This window comes from Chrysemys picta, chromosome 14, assembly GCF_011386835.1.
Source record: "Chrysemys picta bellii isolate R12L10 chromosome 14, ASM1138683v2, whole genome shotgun sequence".
Classification (NCBI taxonomy): domain Eukaryota; kingdom Metazoa; phylum Chordata; order Testudines; family Emydidae; genus Chrysemys; species Chrysemys picta.
Window position 1 is genome coordinate 7,106,181 of NC_088804.1, and position 16,861 is coordinate 7,123,041.

General features: G+C 47.0%; 1 protein-coding gene across 1 annotated transcript in view; it reads right to left on the bottom strand.

The window, feature by feature from the left end:
• The window catches only part of KATNB1 (katanin regulatory subunit B1), a 28,449-nt gene extending 15,839 nt beyond the window's left edge, over positions 1-12,610 (bottom strand). Inside the window, 5 exon segments of the mRNA XM_008174544.4 lie at positions 2,226-2,243; positions 2,246-2,342; positions 5,880-6,010; positions 9,826-10,128; positions 12,520-12,610. Of these exon segments, the coding sequence (XP_008172766.2) occupies positions 2,226-2,243; positions 2,246-2,342; positions 5,880-6,010; positions 9,826-9,865 (286 nt within the window). The 5' untranslated portion in view covers positions 9,866-10,128; positions 12,520-12,610.
• Positions 12,611-16,861: the final 4,251 nt, after the last annotated feature.

The following is a 16,861-nucleotide window of genomic DNA, read 5'->3' on the forward strand; positions in this document are numbered from 1 at the left end:
TTGAAGCATGTTTGGGGGCATCGTATTAAATAAATGGCTTGTGTATTATTGTGGGCCAGGACGGCATGTAATCTCTATCTAGGGGGGACATGGAATTTGAATCTTGGGAAGCGTTATGAACTTCAGAGGACTATACTGGGGTGGCCAAACTTACTGGCCCTCTGAGTCACAGACGACTATCTTCAGAAGTTCGAGAGCCAGGGCGTACCTGCCAGGGCTCAGGGCTTCAGCCCCATGGCAGCTGAAGCCCTGAGCCCCGGCAGGTGATGTTTGGAGGGGGGCATGTGGAGTCACGTGCTCTCCCCCACCCCCATTTTTGCCAGGGTTTGCTGACCGCGCTCAGTCACATGGTGCTGCCAGGCCCCCTCCCTGCACAGCAGCTGCTGGAGCTGTCAAGCTGGGAGCTGTGGCCGTGGGGAGAGGCAGCAGCAGGGAGAGCCACTGCTTTTGCTGCTGCCTCTTCCCATGGAACTAAAGCAGCGGCACCTACTGGCAGCTCCCAGCTGTTTGCCGCTTCCTCGCCACAAGGAGCTTACACCTGGGAGCTGCAGGGAGGGGACGCTGAGGGTAAGGGGGAGCATGACTCAAGCTGCTGGGGGGGGCAAAGCTTTAAATTCTGGCACCCTCCACCCCCCCCCAGCAGGCACCAGCCATCTCTAGCAGAAGCCCCTAGCCTCACCACCCCACCGCAAGGCAGAAGCCCCGAGCTCCCTCTCCCACTCTGGTAGGCGGAGAATGGGGAGCGTGGGAGACTCAGTGAGACACACTTCAACTGTAAAAGAGCCACATGTGGTTCATGAGCTCCAGTTTGTCCCAAAAGTCCATTCTTGTCTGGCACATTGTTTAGTGTAGTCCAAGGGTGGCCAAACAGTTTGCCTGTGGAGTCGAATACAAATTCCCCATCTCTGTTTGTGCAAACACCCAGCCTTTTGAAGTGGTGCCCTGAGGAGGGGACCATTGTCTGCTGATTATCCGTTCCAGGAGTCTCAACATCAAAGGCCCAAGCTGTATAAAGGGAAGACTGATCTACTCACGGGTGTGCTAGTTTTGAGCTAAGGCTATTTAAGTTTGTCAACAAGAACCACCCCTTGGTGGGGTTTGAAGGACTGACTCCTCCCAGAGCCCTTGATGGAGCGGGGGGGTGATGTCTGGCACCTATTAGCATGCGTGTAGGTTCTTTTGTTGTTTTTAATATGTTTTCTCGAATGCTTTCATCTTCAGAATAAATGTGGTGGTCTAGAAAGGGCTGGTAACTTATCACTGCTAGCAATTAGAATAGTTCATAGCCTTCGGCAAAACAGCAAAGCGGTAACATTGGCCTGCTTCGGCAGTCTGGTTTGCTGGGCATATCACAGTATAGGCAGGGAATTGTACAGCCCGGAAAAAACCCAGTCAGGAGGGGAGAAACACATGGGTCTTTGCCCAAGAGAAGCGACAGCTGAGGAGCTGGGAGCCCAGAGTGGGCTCCAGGGTCCACCAAGGGCAGAGGAATGCAGGTGCAGTTCTCTGAATTCTGATATGTACATCACTTCATAGAAATGTTCTTGAGTCCTACTTCTGCTAAACAAAGAAACTGCACTAAATGGACTGTTCCAGGGGACCCTGCTTTACACGGTAATGCAGTTAGCAAAACATTAATGCAAGCCACAAGAAGATACATAGAAGGGAAACAGGAAAAATATATTTCTTGGCTGAGAAGTTCAAGTGACACTTCATTGGCTATTATCTTACTTTTTTATTTATCAAATGTGCCCTCAATTGACTAGACTCAAGAGCATGACTTCCACCATCAATGCTCTAACAATGCACCATGGTTCATCTATTGCAGATTCCCGGCAGGTGTTTTACAACGATGACCTGGACATGAACTTGACAGAAATGCACAGGCCAAATTGCCCAAACCTCCAGCCTCTTAAATCTGGCTCATCGTGAGATTATGTACATCCACACACATACCATGTGTACACTTCTAGCTGTTCAAATGTATACATGCATTATGCAGCTTCAGTAGAACATCACTCCAAAGCATTCTAACACCACCACTGGTTTTGAGCTGAAGAAAACACTATCTGTTGATAAAGGCCTATCCAGGTTTTTGACCTTCCTAGTGAGGACCTCTCCAGTCAGTGGGGATATGTGGCATAGTTTGTACCATTCAGCTGTGCTCATGCATGACGCACCACCACTGACTTAAATGGAAGATGCAAAGGAGAATGGAAACCTACTTTTGGCAGCTTCCAGGTCCAAACTCGAATGGACCCTGATTGGGATCCTGCGACAATGAGCTCTTCATTTGTATTGATCCTCACGCTCTCCACTGGTGTTGTGTGGCCTGTCAGACTCTGCAAGGAAAGTCAACAGTAGCAGTCAGCAGATTGGAGGTGCAACTCTGAAAAGGCCTATGCTGGCACACGGTATTATCCTGTAAGTGCTTTGGCACACTATTTTGCAACTGACAGGACCTCCTAACTGCACAGCCAATTTGGCAGGTCCTCCCTCCTGTCAGCTCTCAGTGGGGCATAACATCCTAAGATGCATTGGCAGTATTTGGCAGGGGCTGGGGGAAGCAGTGTCACGCTGCGTGCATATCCTCCGAGCACTGTATCTCTTGCTGAGGCACTAGGAGATAGTTGCCCAGATTTTCCCAGAACATGCCGATACAAACACGGGTAGTCAAGCGGTAGGGTGTGGATGTACAAATTAGGTCAGCACTCACATATGCAGTGAAAAATATGCTTGTATAGACACAACTAGACTAGCTTTGTTGTAAATGAGTCAGAGGAGTGTCATGAACTGGTTACAAAACCACAGCTGTCCTTATAGCATAAGCAGGACTATTTGAAAAGTCTTCTCACAAGCAAAGAAAGTACACATTATCAGCCAGTGATGGCTGCCACGCCAACAATGCTACAACACTACTGCAGCATTAGCTTGATGAACCATGCAACAATTACTGCCATGTATACCGTGCCTTTCATCCTCAAGGATCTGAACGTGCTTACTAAAACTTGACTGTATAGATATTGTGCAATAGGTAACCATTAGTTAAAATGCCCGTGTCATAAAATACATAACACAAAAATACGGAGTTGTTCCAATAATCAAATTAATATGTGCATAATAATTAGTTAATATGTGCTGTTATAGGTATTTTAGTATCATTAAGCGATGTTTATTATTCCAAACTCTCCTTTACTTGTCCTTAGAACGGCTCCCTTGAATAATTCAATCCAGCTTTCTCCACCCTTCACATTTATTAAGGTAACACCAGGGAGTGACAAGTTAAACCACCTGGATCTTTCTGCAGTTTTTGCTTGGGATTGCTTTTCTATAATATTGCAACTGTTAATGTTTTGTGTGCAACAGAGAACTCGGACTCAAATCAGGGGTCACAAAGCTGTAAGTCACTTGCCTCCCCTCTCCCCAAACAGAAGGGTATTGGGGGTCCTAGCAAATCAAACACTAAAGGTGAACTTCAAAGCAAACAAAAATCCCTTTGAGAACATCTTTATACACCACAAAGCAGTAAAATCATAGCGATTCCCCTGCCCCCATCAAATAAAACCCGTGTTTTGTTGTGTTTTTTAAACAACACTAGAAATACTAGGACCTGACTTCTCGCTCTTCCCTGGAAAACCCAGGCAAATGTTTTAGAAGCCTGGATGGTAACATCACAGCAGTTCAAAACTAGCGCTGCAGTTCTCTCTGCCCTCAATTGAGGAGTGAAGAGATGCTGAATCTTATGCCCCTGCTGACTACACTGAAACCAGTGCTCTGGTTTCACACTGCTTTGACATCACCATGCAGATCCTCCAGAGACATTGCAAAAGCCTATGGGAAGGGAACAGCACTGCCGATAACGGTAGAGATTTCTACTTAATCCTCTTCACATTTCCTGAGAGATGCCAGTTCAAGTGATTGAGGGGGGGGGGCGTGTCTGAAATGAAGTGAAAACTTTCTCTTTCCATCTCTCTCAACTCAACTCTCCTATCACACCAAGTGTCTCTAGCCCACCCACCCCACATCAAATCAAACATCAAAGCAGGATGTAGCACAGATGAATGCTAGCTGCCTTATAATTGGCATGTACTTAACATCATTTCTTATTATTGTGGTAGCTTTGCTCTTATTATAGTGCATTTGAACGCTGCCGCACACAGCTTCTCCCTGCCCAGCGTACGGCCCAATCAGCACAAGAGCCTGACACAGTTTTATGCAGAGGCAACTGCTGGTCAGCCGTAGACATGATGCAACTGGGAGTGCAGCCTGGCCTAGGCTGTGCCCCAATTCCAGGTGCAAACCTCAAGCACCCTGAATATTAATCTGTAAAGCAAATATCATAAGACTAAGCTTTAATCGTTTGCAACCCTGTAATAGTTGCATGCTGCAAAGAACAGCAAGCCCAATATGTATTGTCTGAGCAAATGCTAGGACTGATGTTAAAGGTAGTCAGACATGCTGGATTTGAGAGACAGTTCCCATCAGTTATTTACTAGGATTTTGTTCCTACTTCACTGGAAACAAGACTCTGGTCATCCTGCACTCAGTAGCACTGACGTGCTATGAGCTAGTGAGATCTTTCCCCCCAACCCCACTACTCAGCTGCTCTACAGAGAGAAGTGATGTCTGCCCTCTCACTGAACATGAGACACAAAACCAAGAACTGTGCAGGGGCAGGAGCGCTGCTCTCTCCAAACCCCCCCACATCATGAAGATCTTCAGGCATTCAGTGGGAGACCCCCTTGGACCTGCCCCAGGCCTGTCTTCAGTGGGAGGACGAGAAAGGAACCAGTGCTTTTTGAGGTCAAGCCAGTGCTAGAGTGGGGGGGGGGGGGGAGAGAAGATGGGGTAAAGGAGATGAAGTGGAAAATCAAGAGGAAGGAGAACAGAAGAGTGACAGATGGAGAGGAGCGATAAAATAGGTAACATTTTGGAGAGAGACTGGAGGAGGAGGGGACAAGTGTAAAGAAGAAAAGGTGAGTAGAGGAAAAAGAAGAAATGCTTGCAATGGAGAGGGATGAAATAATTAAGTATCGGGGGTAGCCGTCCTTAGTCTGCATCACAAAAACAACGAGAAGTCCGGTGGCCACCTTAAAGAGTAACCGATTTATTTGGGCATAAGCTTTCCTGGGTAAAAAACCCACTTCTTCAGAATTATGCCTGCATCTGTAATTTTCACTCCATGCATCTGAAGAAGTCGGTTTTTAACCCACGAAAGCTTATGCCCAAAGAAATCTGTTAGTCTTTAAGGTGCCACCAGACTTCTCGAAAGAATTAAGAATTACAACTTTAATTTGGGGGTGAATGAGAAAAACTATAGGGACACAGAAAGAGGGCATCTTATTGCCCACCCCACGTATTCAGCCAACTGCGAACTCCTCCTGCTCCTATCACCTCACTGAATGGATATCACTTACTAGAGACCCAGATTTACCTCTGCTCCCCACACAGCTGGTGATTTCCCCAATATGAATGAATAAATCAAGATATTAGGAGAATAGAAAAATTTACATGTTGAAGAAATTAATCATTTTCATTTTTTTTAAATGTCACTCATTTTAGACCCTTGTCATCTTTGGAAGCCCCGTCACACGTCGGGCCTTAGCAGGGCACGGGAAGAGAGCTATAGCTGGTTCAGAGTCATGTGAGCTGAAGGGACAAAGCCATTTTCGAACTGTGTGTGGCCCACCAAAGCTAGCTTGCCGTGTTTGTGTCCCAATATAGCTTTGTAGCACTCCAAAGCAGATGAGAGGGGTTGGTAAAACCTAGTTGGGGGATTTAGGACATTGCCAGACTCTCTCTGGCTCTCATTATGCAGACCAATTGCCTCCTCCCCCAACCTAACCACAAGCAAATTAAAAAAAACAGCCAACTCTTACTATGATGCAGTTGGGCTTGTTAACAGACCATATATTGACTCGACAGTCCTCTCCGCCAGTTGCCAGCAGCCGACCTGAACTTTTGCCCAGAACCAGCGAGGACACATTGCTGCTGTGAGCTGTGATCTCTTCTGCACAAGATAAAGCAAACAACAGTCACAACAAGTATTTTTACTATACACAATTCCTCTCCTGAAAGACTAGTAATCCTCACGCTACAGAAAGACTTCCCAGTTTTCACTGGGCAAATTGCAGTAACCTAGAGTTCAGATAAGAAGCCACACTACCTATTTATCTTGCTTGCAGCAGCCCCTCTTGGCCCTATCTGCTATGCTTGGTGATGTGTGCCAATCAACCCTCATCATCCCACTCTAGTCTCAATGTGGTTCACAGTCACTATCTTATCTTACTAATAGTGACTCAGTAGCTTTGAAAAGGAGAATTTGCTTGGTTCCAGCACAGAAGCTAATTTATCATCTGTACCTGTGTGAACTCTCCTGGCAAGATGAACGGTCTCAGAAGTTGGCATTGTACAAAGCAGCTGCCGAGCATTTAGAGAGAGGCTCCCTTATATTGTTCTGGATAGCAGCAAAAGTTAAGACTGTCCTATCTGAGCCAAACTGGCAGGTTTGCAGTAGCACAGTGTCCATACCTTGCAGAGAAAATTAGACTCAGCACCTGGGAAGGGTGGGGCTCCCTTCTACTTGAGTTTAGGCAGAGACGTTGCCTATATTCTCAGCATGTGATGTAGGTGAACAGAGCAATACAGTTTAGTTTGGGGGCAGTGACAAAAGATGTCCCTATTGGAGGGATGGACACAAATATGCTTTAGAGGGGTTGAATACGGAAGTAGAATTAAAAAGGTGGGTTTTTTTAAAGTAGCTTTTCATAAAGGCTGGGGGAGGAAGATAGCCCCCAATACCCCGGTGGACTCTGGAGAAGTCCCACTATAAACAGCCAGATTTGCATTTGTTTTGCATTAAGGGCACTTTAAAATGCACCCAAATTGTTAGGTTTTTGCCAAATGCATTTACCAATTCCTTAATATCACAGCTAAAAGTTCTTGTGTTTTAAAGACCACTAGATTTGTATATGAAATGGTTACAAAACATTTGTAAAAATGCTAGCTAATAACCAAATCCAGCCTTCGTTTTGATAAGTGGGTGTGAAGCGGCTCATTTATAATAAGTGACACTAATATTCCAAGACTTCGGAGGGCAGGAATAAATTACATACTCTTTGATCTGAGGATCTCAAAGCACTTTACAGAAAGCGAAACCACACGACTTTCACATTAGCTAGAGAAACAGCTTTCATGTTACAATTGTAATTAGGTTATTAATTAAATAAGGACATTTGCTGAGGATGTACTTGCAGTTTAATGAAAGACCAATATTCTACATGACAATACTAAACCAGAGCATGTGTCAACACCTAAAATTCAAAGTTACATACAATAATAGTTATATAAATCCTCCTTTGGTATTAAGGGACCAATAGTGACTATTTAAGATTGGATTGGTGTACATGCTGAATGTTGTTGTGAAATGTGAATATTCGCAATGCCTCCCTTTATCTTTTATTAATAATTTATTATAATTTTTAAGAGTCATTGCTGAAGCATTCCATCCCCATGACATAAATGCCAGATTATAATTTTATGCAAACTTTAAAAAACTGGTAGCAAAACCCTCACGCTCTGAAGTGCTGATTTCCCTAAGCCCACAAACCCTTTCATAAAATGCTCTCTCATTAGCTACTACACATTGGCTCAGCAACCTTTAAGCCCCTAATTAACCTGGCTACACCTTTTTTCTAGCACTTGAATGATTACTACTCTGAAGGTGGAGCTAAAATGAAGTAGGACATAGTGATATTAAAGATCAACAGCACAGGCACAGTTGCCGAATGAAATGGGATGGAGATTTGAAACTGACCAAGTGCTGTCTTTTCCAGTAATCTGTGAACTTCAGCATTTTGGGGGGAGGGGAGGGAAGAGTAGAGTGGGGATGGGAAGTAAGAAAAATATTTTTCTCCTTGTGAAAATATGAATAGAAGCACCAACTGATGCCAGGTATACAGTAAGGGAAGGTGCTATACAGTAACTCCTCACGTAAAGTCGTCCCGGTTAACGTTGTTTCACTGTTACGTTGCTGATCAATTAGGGAAAATGCTCATTTAAAGTTGTGTAATGCTTCCTTCTAAAGTCGTTTGGCAGCCGCCTGCTTTGTCTACTGCTTGCAGGAAGAGCAGCCCGTTGCAGCTAGCTGGTGGGGGCTTGGAACCAGGATGGACCGGCAGCCACCCTATCAGCTCCCTGCTCCCCTAAGTTCCCTGTCTGGCAGCTGCCCAGCAGGCTAGCAATTGCAGCTGTCCCTCCCCCCACTGCCATGTGCTGCTCCTGCCCTCTGCCTTAGAGCTGCTTCCTGAGACTCCTGTTTGCTTGGGGTGGGGGTGGGGGGCCAGAAGAGGCAGGAGCTAATATCAGGGTTTCCCCCTCCCCCCTGCTCCTGCACCCCGCTTACCCCATCTTCCATAGAGCAGGGGGGGACACGCCAGGGCTCAGGACAGAGGGGGTCTCAGCAAGCTGATCTAATTAACAAGGCCATGTATTTAAAGGGGAAATGCGCATATCTCCCTCCATTCCTGCTGCCTTGCAGAGTGAGAGAGTTAACCCTTGAAGGCTCAGCCAATTGCTAGTTCATCATTTAACAGTAAGGGAAATATCCCACCCTCTGACTCCTCCACCTCAACCAGGCTTCACAATCATCATCACTGTGTACCAGTATTAAATTGTTTGTTTAAAACGTATACTCTGTGTGTGTGTGTGTGTGTGTGTGTGTGTGTGTGTGTGTGTGTGGTCTTTTGTCTGGTGAAAATTTTTTCCTTCTGGAACCTAACCCCCTCATTTACATTAATTCTTATGGGGAAATTGGATTCGCTTAACATCGTTTCGCTTAAAGTCGCATTTTTCAGGAACATAACTACAGCGTTAAGTGAGGAGTTACTGTATAGCCTTTGATCATATATACCAGTTAACTCTATTATACAGCAACCCAGACAGACAACATTCTCACTAATCCAGTTCTGGATCTCAAATAGTCAGCCTGGAATGTACCTTTGTGGATAATCAACTACTTCCTACTTGTTCTATTGATTCTCTAAAACCTCACAAAAAATGTACAACATCTGCAGGAGAAGTATTTTTCTGAGTTTCTCTTTTTGACATTTAGGAGCTGCTTTGCCACTCTTTTTCTTTGGAGAAAAAATTAAAAATAGAAGTTCACTACCTCTCATGAATCTTTTATGCTGAAGCCAGAGACATAATCAAGAGAAGAGGACATACAGGTATTGTAATGATCTGACCACCCTTCCTGCAGTGATCCAAGAACCTACTGTACCTATAGCAATGGTAGAGGCAGCAATGGAGAGCAATCCAAAAAGACTGACATTAAACAAGTGGAACATTCCAAGGGAGGCTTGGCTTTATAAGAGTCCCAACCTGTTCACCAGCAGTTCTTATATTATATTAAAGAATTAGCAGGTTGTTACAACCCTGAAATTTAAAGAAAAAGAGAGATTTAATGACCCAAATCCCCTCAAACAACAGGAATTGAAGACAGAAAGGAGGATGCCCTATCTTCATCCTCGCAAATCCCAAAGGAACGTATCCCCTAGATCTAGCTATGTCCTTAAGTCACTCTGGCTGATGTTCAGAGAATGCCCTATGCCCTTCCACAATTCTCGGTCTCCCCCTCCATCCACAAACAGACCACTGAATTGTAAAAGAGTGCTCTTTTGTCACATTAGAAAGGGAAGGGGCAGTTCCTTTGGGAAACGTAATTCATACCACAAGATAGAACAAGGGGCCTCTCTCTCCCCCTTTCCCCATTTTCAAACAGAGAAATCTAATGAAGGACAAGAGAACGCTATGAAAGACACTCACGCAGCTTCCAGGATGTCTTGGTGGCAACAGAAGCTGCCATTTCCTTATTCAGTTCTTTTCTGATGGCCACTGAAAAAGTGCCCCTTTTCCTTCCAACAAAGGTTCACTTTGCTGAATTGTGTGGGGCTCAACCCCCCAGGCCTCAGTTTCTGCTGTGTGATCTGTCCAGACACATTCAGGCTAATGAAATTCCTTTCAAAGTGCTTATTCTATTGTATCCAGAACAGTGGCCAGTTTCCTCCAATCAACAGGCTAGATCTTGAGTTATGACTTAGTCTTGCTCCATATCACTGCGATGTTTGCCTGGAGGGGGAAAAAAAAAAGCATCTTAATGTTTATGGCATTGTCTTGTGATACCGCTAAGTCAGTACAGCAGGTGCATAGTTCAGTGCATAGAACAAGACCCCGGCCTATCGCGAAGCCCGGGCTCGTAAGCTGGAAAAGTACACTCCCCTGGCTGACACCCTGAGAGCGAAGGGCTATGAGGTGCAGATGGATGCCCTGATCATCAGACCCCTGCAACGAGCATGTGCTGCGGACCTGCGGGATCGGTCAACGCTACGCACAGCTCATGCAGCGCCTCATGATCTCAGACACCATCCGATGGTCCAGGGACATCTACACCAAACACATCGCCAGCCACTGACAGTACCAGGAGGCGTGAGCCAGAGCGACATCGTGCATCGACTACGAGAAAGGGACCAAGAGACTTTTTCCGTTGGACCATATGAACTGGAACGGTAAAGTCAATGAACGTTTAATCTCACCAGATGAGGGTCAATCCATCCTCATCATCATATCCACTCATTATCCTCCTCACCTGAACATAGCCATTATATGAACAACATGCCTCATATCTCAATGTCTGTACTTTGACCTGTTAACCTTTTACCCCCAATCGGGGATATTGCAGATTATGTATACCTTACGCCATCTGATCTTAAACCGAACTTTGCACCCCTTGAGAATCTGTACATTATTCCCTGATAACCAGAAACTTCTACGCTTAAACTCTGTACCGTTCACTTGTTTTAAACATCATCTTAATAAAATTTTTAAAATAATCTATTTGTTCTGCTTGTCACAGCACCTAGCACAATGGAGTTCTGGTACTGCTATGGCAATACAAATAATAAATATGTAATTAATTAATTATTATTAGTGAGGAAGGTGATCAAAGCCTGTTCTAGTGTAGGCTAAAGAGTATGGAATGGTTGCCTATATGACCGCTTCCCATCTCCCAGCTTTCAGCAACAAAAGCAAAACAAGGCTCAATTCAATAAGATTATCACAGGGTTATTCATACGGTAATTATTACTATTAAAATAATTAGAATAGTTCAATGGCTAGGTCCTGAAGATGTTTACACATCAGTGTAACTAGCACAAGGGAAGACGCTTACTAGGCAACCACTTATCTTAATAGGTCACCCAAAAGTTTCCTCAAACATACTGAGTCAAGTTCTACTCCACCTTTATAAGGAAGCCACTGTTGTTAAGTTCCGATCTGGACATAAATCGGACATCAGGAAGGTAACATACATAAGCCAGTAAATGAACACTTCAATCTCCCTGGTCATTCTATTACAGATTTAAAGTCACTATCGTTGAACAAAAGAACTTCAGAAACAGACTTCAAAGAGAAACAGCAGAACTAAAATTCATTTGCAAATTTAACACCATTAATCTGGGCTTGACTAGGGACTGGGAGTGGCTGGCTCATTACAGAAGCATCTTTTCCTCTCCTGGAATTGACACCTCCTCATCTATTTTTGGGAGTGGACTACATCCACCCTGATTGAATTGGCCCTGTCAACACTGGTTCTCCACTTGCGAAGTAACCCCCTGCTCTCCATGTGTCAGTATATAATGCCTGCATCTGTATCTTTCACTCTATGCATCCGAAGAAGTGAGGTTTTTACCCACGAAAGCTTATGCCCAAATAAATCTGTTAGTCTTTAAGGTGCCACCGGACTCCTTGTTGTTTTTGCTGTTAAGCAGGTGAGTTTTAAACCCTTGAGTGGTCACTCAAGCCCCGCACAGAAACAGAATGAAGGTGGCAGCTTTTCCTTGGCATTGCTAACATAGGATCCTTGCGGCAGAGCAGCACCCTCGCCCTAGTATCTACCGCCTGCCCACTCCTCTCTGGCGGGGCTCATAGGAGAGCATGTTTATAAGACTCCCCTCAGCCAGGTGGGCCAGGCGTGCTAACAATCTCCCTCCTCCCGGTGTCTCCCTGGGACCGCCTCTCCACGCAAGCAGCCCCCAAACCCCTCACTGGGGGAAGAGCCACAGCACGGATCTCCTTGCGGGGCTGGGCACCGGGGGGGGCCATAGCCAAGCTCCCTCCCCCTCGCTCTTCTGCGGGCAGGAGCCAGCCCCTGATACGTCCCCTCCCACCCAGGGGAGAACGAACGTCCCCGCCCGGCTGTCGGGGGGAAGGAGGGTCCCCCCCCCCCACACACACACTGCGCCCCCGGCCAAGGGAGGGGAGCACGAGGGTTCCCTCCCCCCCAACACGCCCGGGGGCCCCGGCCCCATGAGTGGCCCCGGGGCCCGAGTCAGACCCGCCCGAGGCCGTGGGGCCCGCGAGCCGGGGAGGGGGATTGGACCCTCTCAGCCCCCCCGCGGTCGGGGGGCCCCAGGCAGCCGGAGGGCGGGGGATGGACCCGACTCCATTCCCGCCCCCTCCTACCTGCAGCGGCTCCTAGCCCCGACCCCGCACCTGCTCCCATCCCCCACCCTGATTGGCCCCTGCCTGACAACCGGGCCCTCACCCTCACAACAAACCTCGGGCCTGGCCCCGCCCCCACGCTGCCTTCGCCGAATCGCACGCGCCGCCTGCATCCGGGCCCACCCGCTCCGCGGCAGTCCCGCCAATCAGAGCAGCCCTTTATCCCCGCCGTTCTTCGGCCGTCTAGCCGCCGCCGCGGAGGTGTCTCGTCCCGCCTCTCCGGTCACACCGACCAATCACCAAACACGAAGGGGGTCAAAGCCCGCCCATAAGGATGAGCTCTACCAATGACGGGTCAGTTGGTCGCCTAAGCAACCGCGGAATTTCTGGCCACTCACAGCGCGTCTTGCTGGCTGAGCCCCTACTAGGTAACCAATAGCGAGGGAGAGAGAGACCCAGTGGGGTGGTGTAGCCGTGTGGCCGCCATATTGGCTGAGGGCAGGCCGGTTGGACTTGGCTTATCCTGACTGTTCTGAGCCCCAGTGACCCTCGTGCCCGGTCATTGCCCCTCCCCCCGGGTGAGGCTGGGGTAACGGCCCCTGCAGTGATTTGGAGGCTGCCCCTGGGCATGAGGTGGGGTCATGGAGCCCTGAGAGCCCATGGGACAGGGGGACATGGTGCCATGGAGAGGAGACACAGCCAGGTCACAGAACTGGTGTGGCAGTGCGACGGGCGGAGCGGTGTCGCACGGCAGAACATGGCGAGAACCAGGGGCTGGAAGCTGAAGCCAGACCCCTGGAAATAAGAAATTAGGCCCAGAGTGTTACGGTGAGGGTGATACAACCTCTGGAACAAACCACCAATAGAAGTCGTGGATTCTCTGTCTCCTCGTGTCTTCACAGCCAGACTGGCTGCCTTTCTGGAAGATATGTGTTAGCCAGTCACAAGTTATTGGGCTCAGTACAGGGGCAACTGGGTGAAATTTAATGGACTGTTATATACAGGCGGTCGGACTGGATGATCTTCTGGCCTTAAAATCTATGAATCCATGATATCAAGAATAAAATTATGGTTACATCTTGAGGAAATATTTTGTAGCAAGAGAAAATGGCCACATTTCAATGACATGTCCTGTCCCAGTGGATCTGCTAACAACCCCCTAATAATGCTACAATATTTGTGATGGGTAGCAGCACTGTAACAGATGGGCCATCTGTTCGCTGGCCAAAGCTGTGTGCTTCAGAGCAAGGAGTAAATCCCCTCTCCCCTTCCAATGCTCCGCATTGGGGTATTCTAATATTTCACAGCAAAATGTGTTTCTGACTTCCCCAGATTGTAATCAATGTATACCTATGTGATTTGGTGAACTATGTGCAACACGAATTCCCATGAAGTTATTATAAAGTTGTTACTTTCAAAATTGCTGTAGCATGAATGCCACTTCGTCTGTGTGTATCCACTGTTGCTTACAAGCCCTTCAGCATGTACCTCCCAAACCAGGTTCAATAGTGGGTCATTAGATTTCTGTGACCACCTATTAAGGTTGATTTAGTTCCTTGGGACAGTGGGTTTGCTGGCGCTGGGAGGAGATATGTACTCTTCTTGTCTGGATGCAGTGGGGAGTGAAGAGACTGGAAATTCACCAAACAGAACAAAAAGACAGAGGTGACAAAGCAGGAGGTTATAAAAGGACTCACGGTGAGGCTCAGAGAGGCAGACGGGAAGTTCTGGGCAGGAGGAAGGGGAAATGGATGGACCAGCCAAGATCAGAGTAAATGAGCTGGGGCAGGAGGAGGCTCCTTTTTTCAGAACCCAAGTCATATATTGAAACAGAAAGACCTTGGATGGCCCCAGACAACTCTCACCTCAGCCCAAAGAATGCTCAAGTATGGTGATGAAACTGAGACAGGGAAATGTGTGTAGGGGTCATTATTTTTGTATGGACCTATGTATTTCTCATTTTATTAAAGAAAAAGCAATAGAGTGTTAGATCCTGTGCAAAGTGTCTGTGCATTTCATGCATTACATCTACTATGTCCCTTGAAGTGGTAACCCAAAAGGCTCATACCTTACATGGAGTTCTTGGAGAGGGTGTGTTTAAGCTACAAGGGAAAGTCTGAGGTGTCAGCACTGGTGTCAGCACTGGTTCCAGGGACAGGACAGTGAGCCACATGGTCTCAGATCTCTGGATGGGGTACCAGACAGAAGATGTGCACCTCAGTGCTCAGAGGCCATACAATACGGCCAGTGTCTGAACGGTGTTCAGACTATGGAGGCTTAAAACACATGGGATCCAGCAGCTCGATCCCCTCACAGCATTCTGAAGAGTGGCCAAGAGGGAGTGCTTGATTGGACTTGTGATAGCCTAGTTAGAGGTGATAATTACAAGTAATCTTTTGAGGATTGTGAGTTAGGATTGTCTTCATACTTGTCTGTAAAATGCCTAACACACTTTGGATGAAAAAGAGCTCTCAAAAGCTTGTCTTTCCCACCACCAGAAGATGGTCCAATAAAAGATGTTAGCTCACCCACCTTGCCTCTCTAATATAAATATGAAGTGACTTTCTCTTCTCTTCCGTACCTTACAAAATAATAATACTTGAGAGACAAGGTGGATGAGGTAATATCTTTTATTGGACCAACTTTTGTTGGTGAAAGAGAGCTGAAGAAGAGCTCTATGTAAGTTCAAAAGCTTGTCTCCCTCACCACAAGAAGTTGATCCAATAAAAAATACTACCTCATTCACCTTGCCTCTCTAGTATCCTGGGACCAACATGGCTACAACGCTGCATACAAGAATAATACTTGGCATTTATATAGTGTCTTCCATTTATGGATTTCAAAGCACTGTGTTTCCCAAAGCACTTTATTACCTAAAGTTCCTTTGATTAGAAATGCACTCTTCGGTTTACTCCTGACATTTCCTCGTATCTACCAACATTTGTGAGCTGTAACTGGGGAGAGTGGGAGAGAAAAATAAAGACGCTATATAGAGAGTTATAATTAACTCTCTAATTATATTTTTCTAAAAAAGATGTTTTCTAGTGACAGTAAAGAAAATGGTTGATATTTTTCTTTACAAAAATTTGGGACTACTGGATTTCTGGCAAATTCTATCAAATAACAGCTGTTCTACTCCTTACTGCCTTTTGGAATTAATGAGTAATTCTAATGATAATCACTGAATTCTTATATTTATGGAAAACCAGCAAGTATATAGTTAAAAGATTTCACTGGTGGTCTCAGTTATATAGCCAGAACAGTAGTTCCTGCACATCCAGAAATTACTGGATTTCAGAAGAATCAACTCTTTAAATAATGCAGTCTCTCAAAATCAAAGAGACCAGGTGCCTGAGGTAATATCGTTTAGAGGACCAACTTCTGGTGGTGAGAGAGCAGGGCCGGCTCTAGGATTTTTGCCGCCCAAAGCAAAAACAATTTTGGCCGCCCCTCCCCGCCCCGTTCTTTAATTACCCCACCCCCGGCCCCGCCTCAACTCTGCCCCTTCCCCAAATCCCCAGCCCTGCCTCCTCCCGCCAGGCTCTCAAGCCTAGGAGGGAGGGAGGGGGAGAAGCGGCGCCTGCACCATGGCCACTCGGAGTCTCCCCCCCCCCAGGTTTGAGAGCCTGGGAGGGAGGGGGAGACTCCGAGTGGCCGCGGCGCGGGCGCTGCTTCTCCCCCTCCCTCCCTCCCAGGCTCCGAAGCCTGGGAGGGAGGGGGAGCAGCGGCGCGCGAAACGGCCGCTCGGGATCTCCCCCTCCCTCCCAGGTTTGAGAGCCTGGGAGGGAGGGGGAGACCCCGAGCCGCCGTGGCGCGCAAAACAGCTGATTCGTGCGCCGCTGCTCCCCCTCCCTCCCAGGCTTGGGAGCCTGGGAGGGAGGGCGAGTAGCGGCACGCGAATCAGCTGTTTCGCGCGCCGTGGCAGCAGCAGCGGAGGTGAGCTAGGGCGGCTGGGCACATTTTTAGGGGCAGCATTCTGGCGCCAGCCATGCCGCCTCTAAAAATGTGCCGCCCCAAGCACCAGCTTGTTTTGCTGGTGCCTAGAGCCGGCCCTGTGAGAGAGACAAGCTTAATGTATCTCTAGATATCAGCAATCGTGTGAAGCATGTGACATGATATAGGAGAAAACTCTAGTGTCCAACATGTAACTTTGACCATAGCAACTTATAAAGTAAGAGGCTAAAGCTGAGGGCTCATTTAGACTCCAGAACTGAACCATGAGGTAACTGGCTAGAAGACAACTGTATTCTACCCCAGCTCTTTGACTCAATTGTAATTGTAGTGTAGGTGGGCCTTAAAACAGCAAGGTAACAAGAAGAAGGCAGATATACAATAATTGAAATAATTAACACAGGACAAAAGC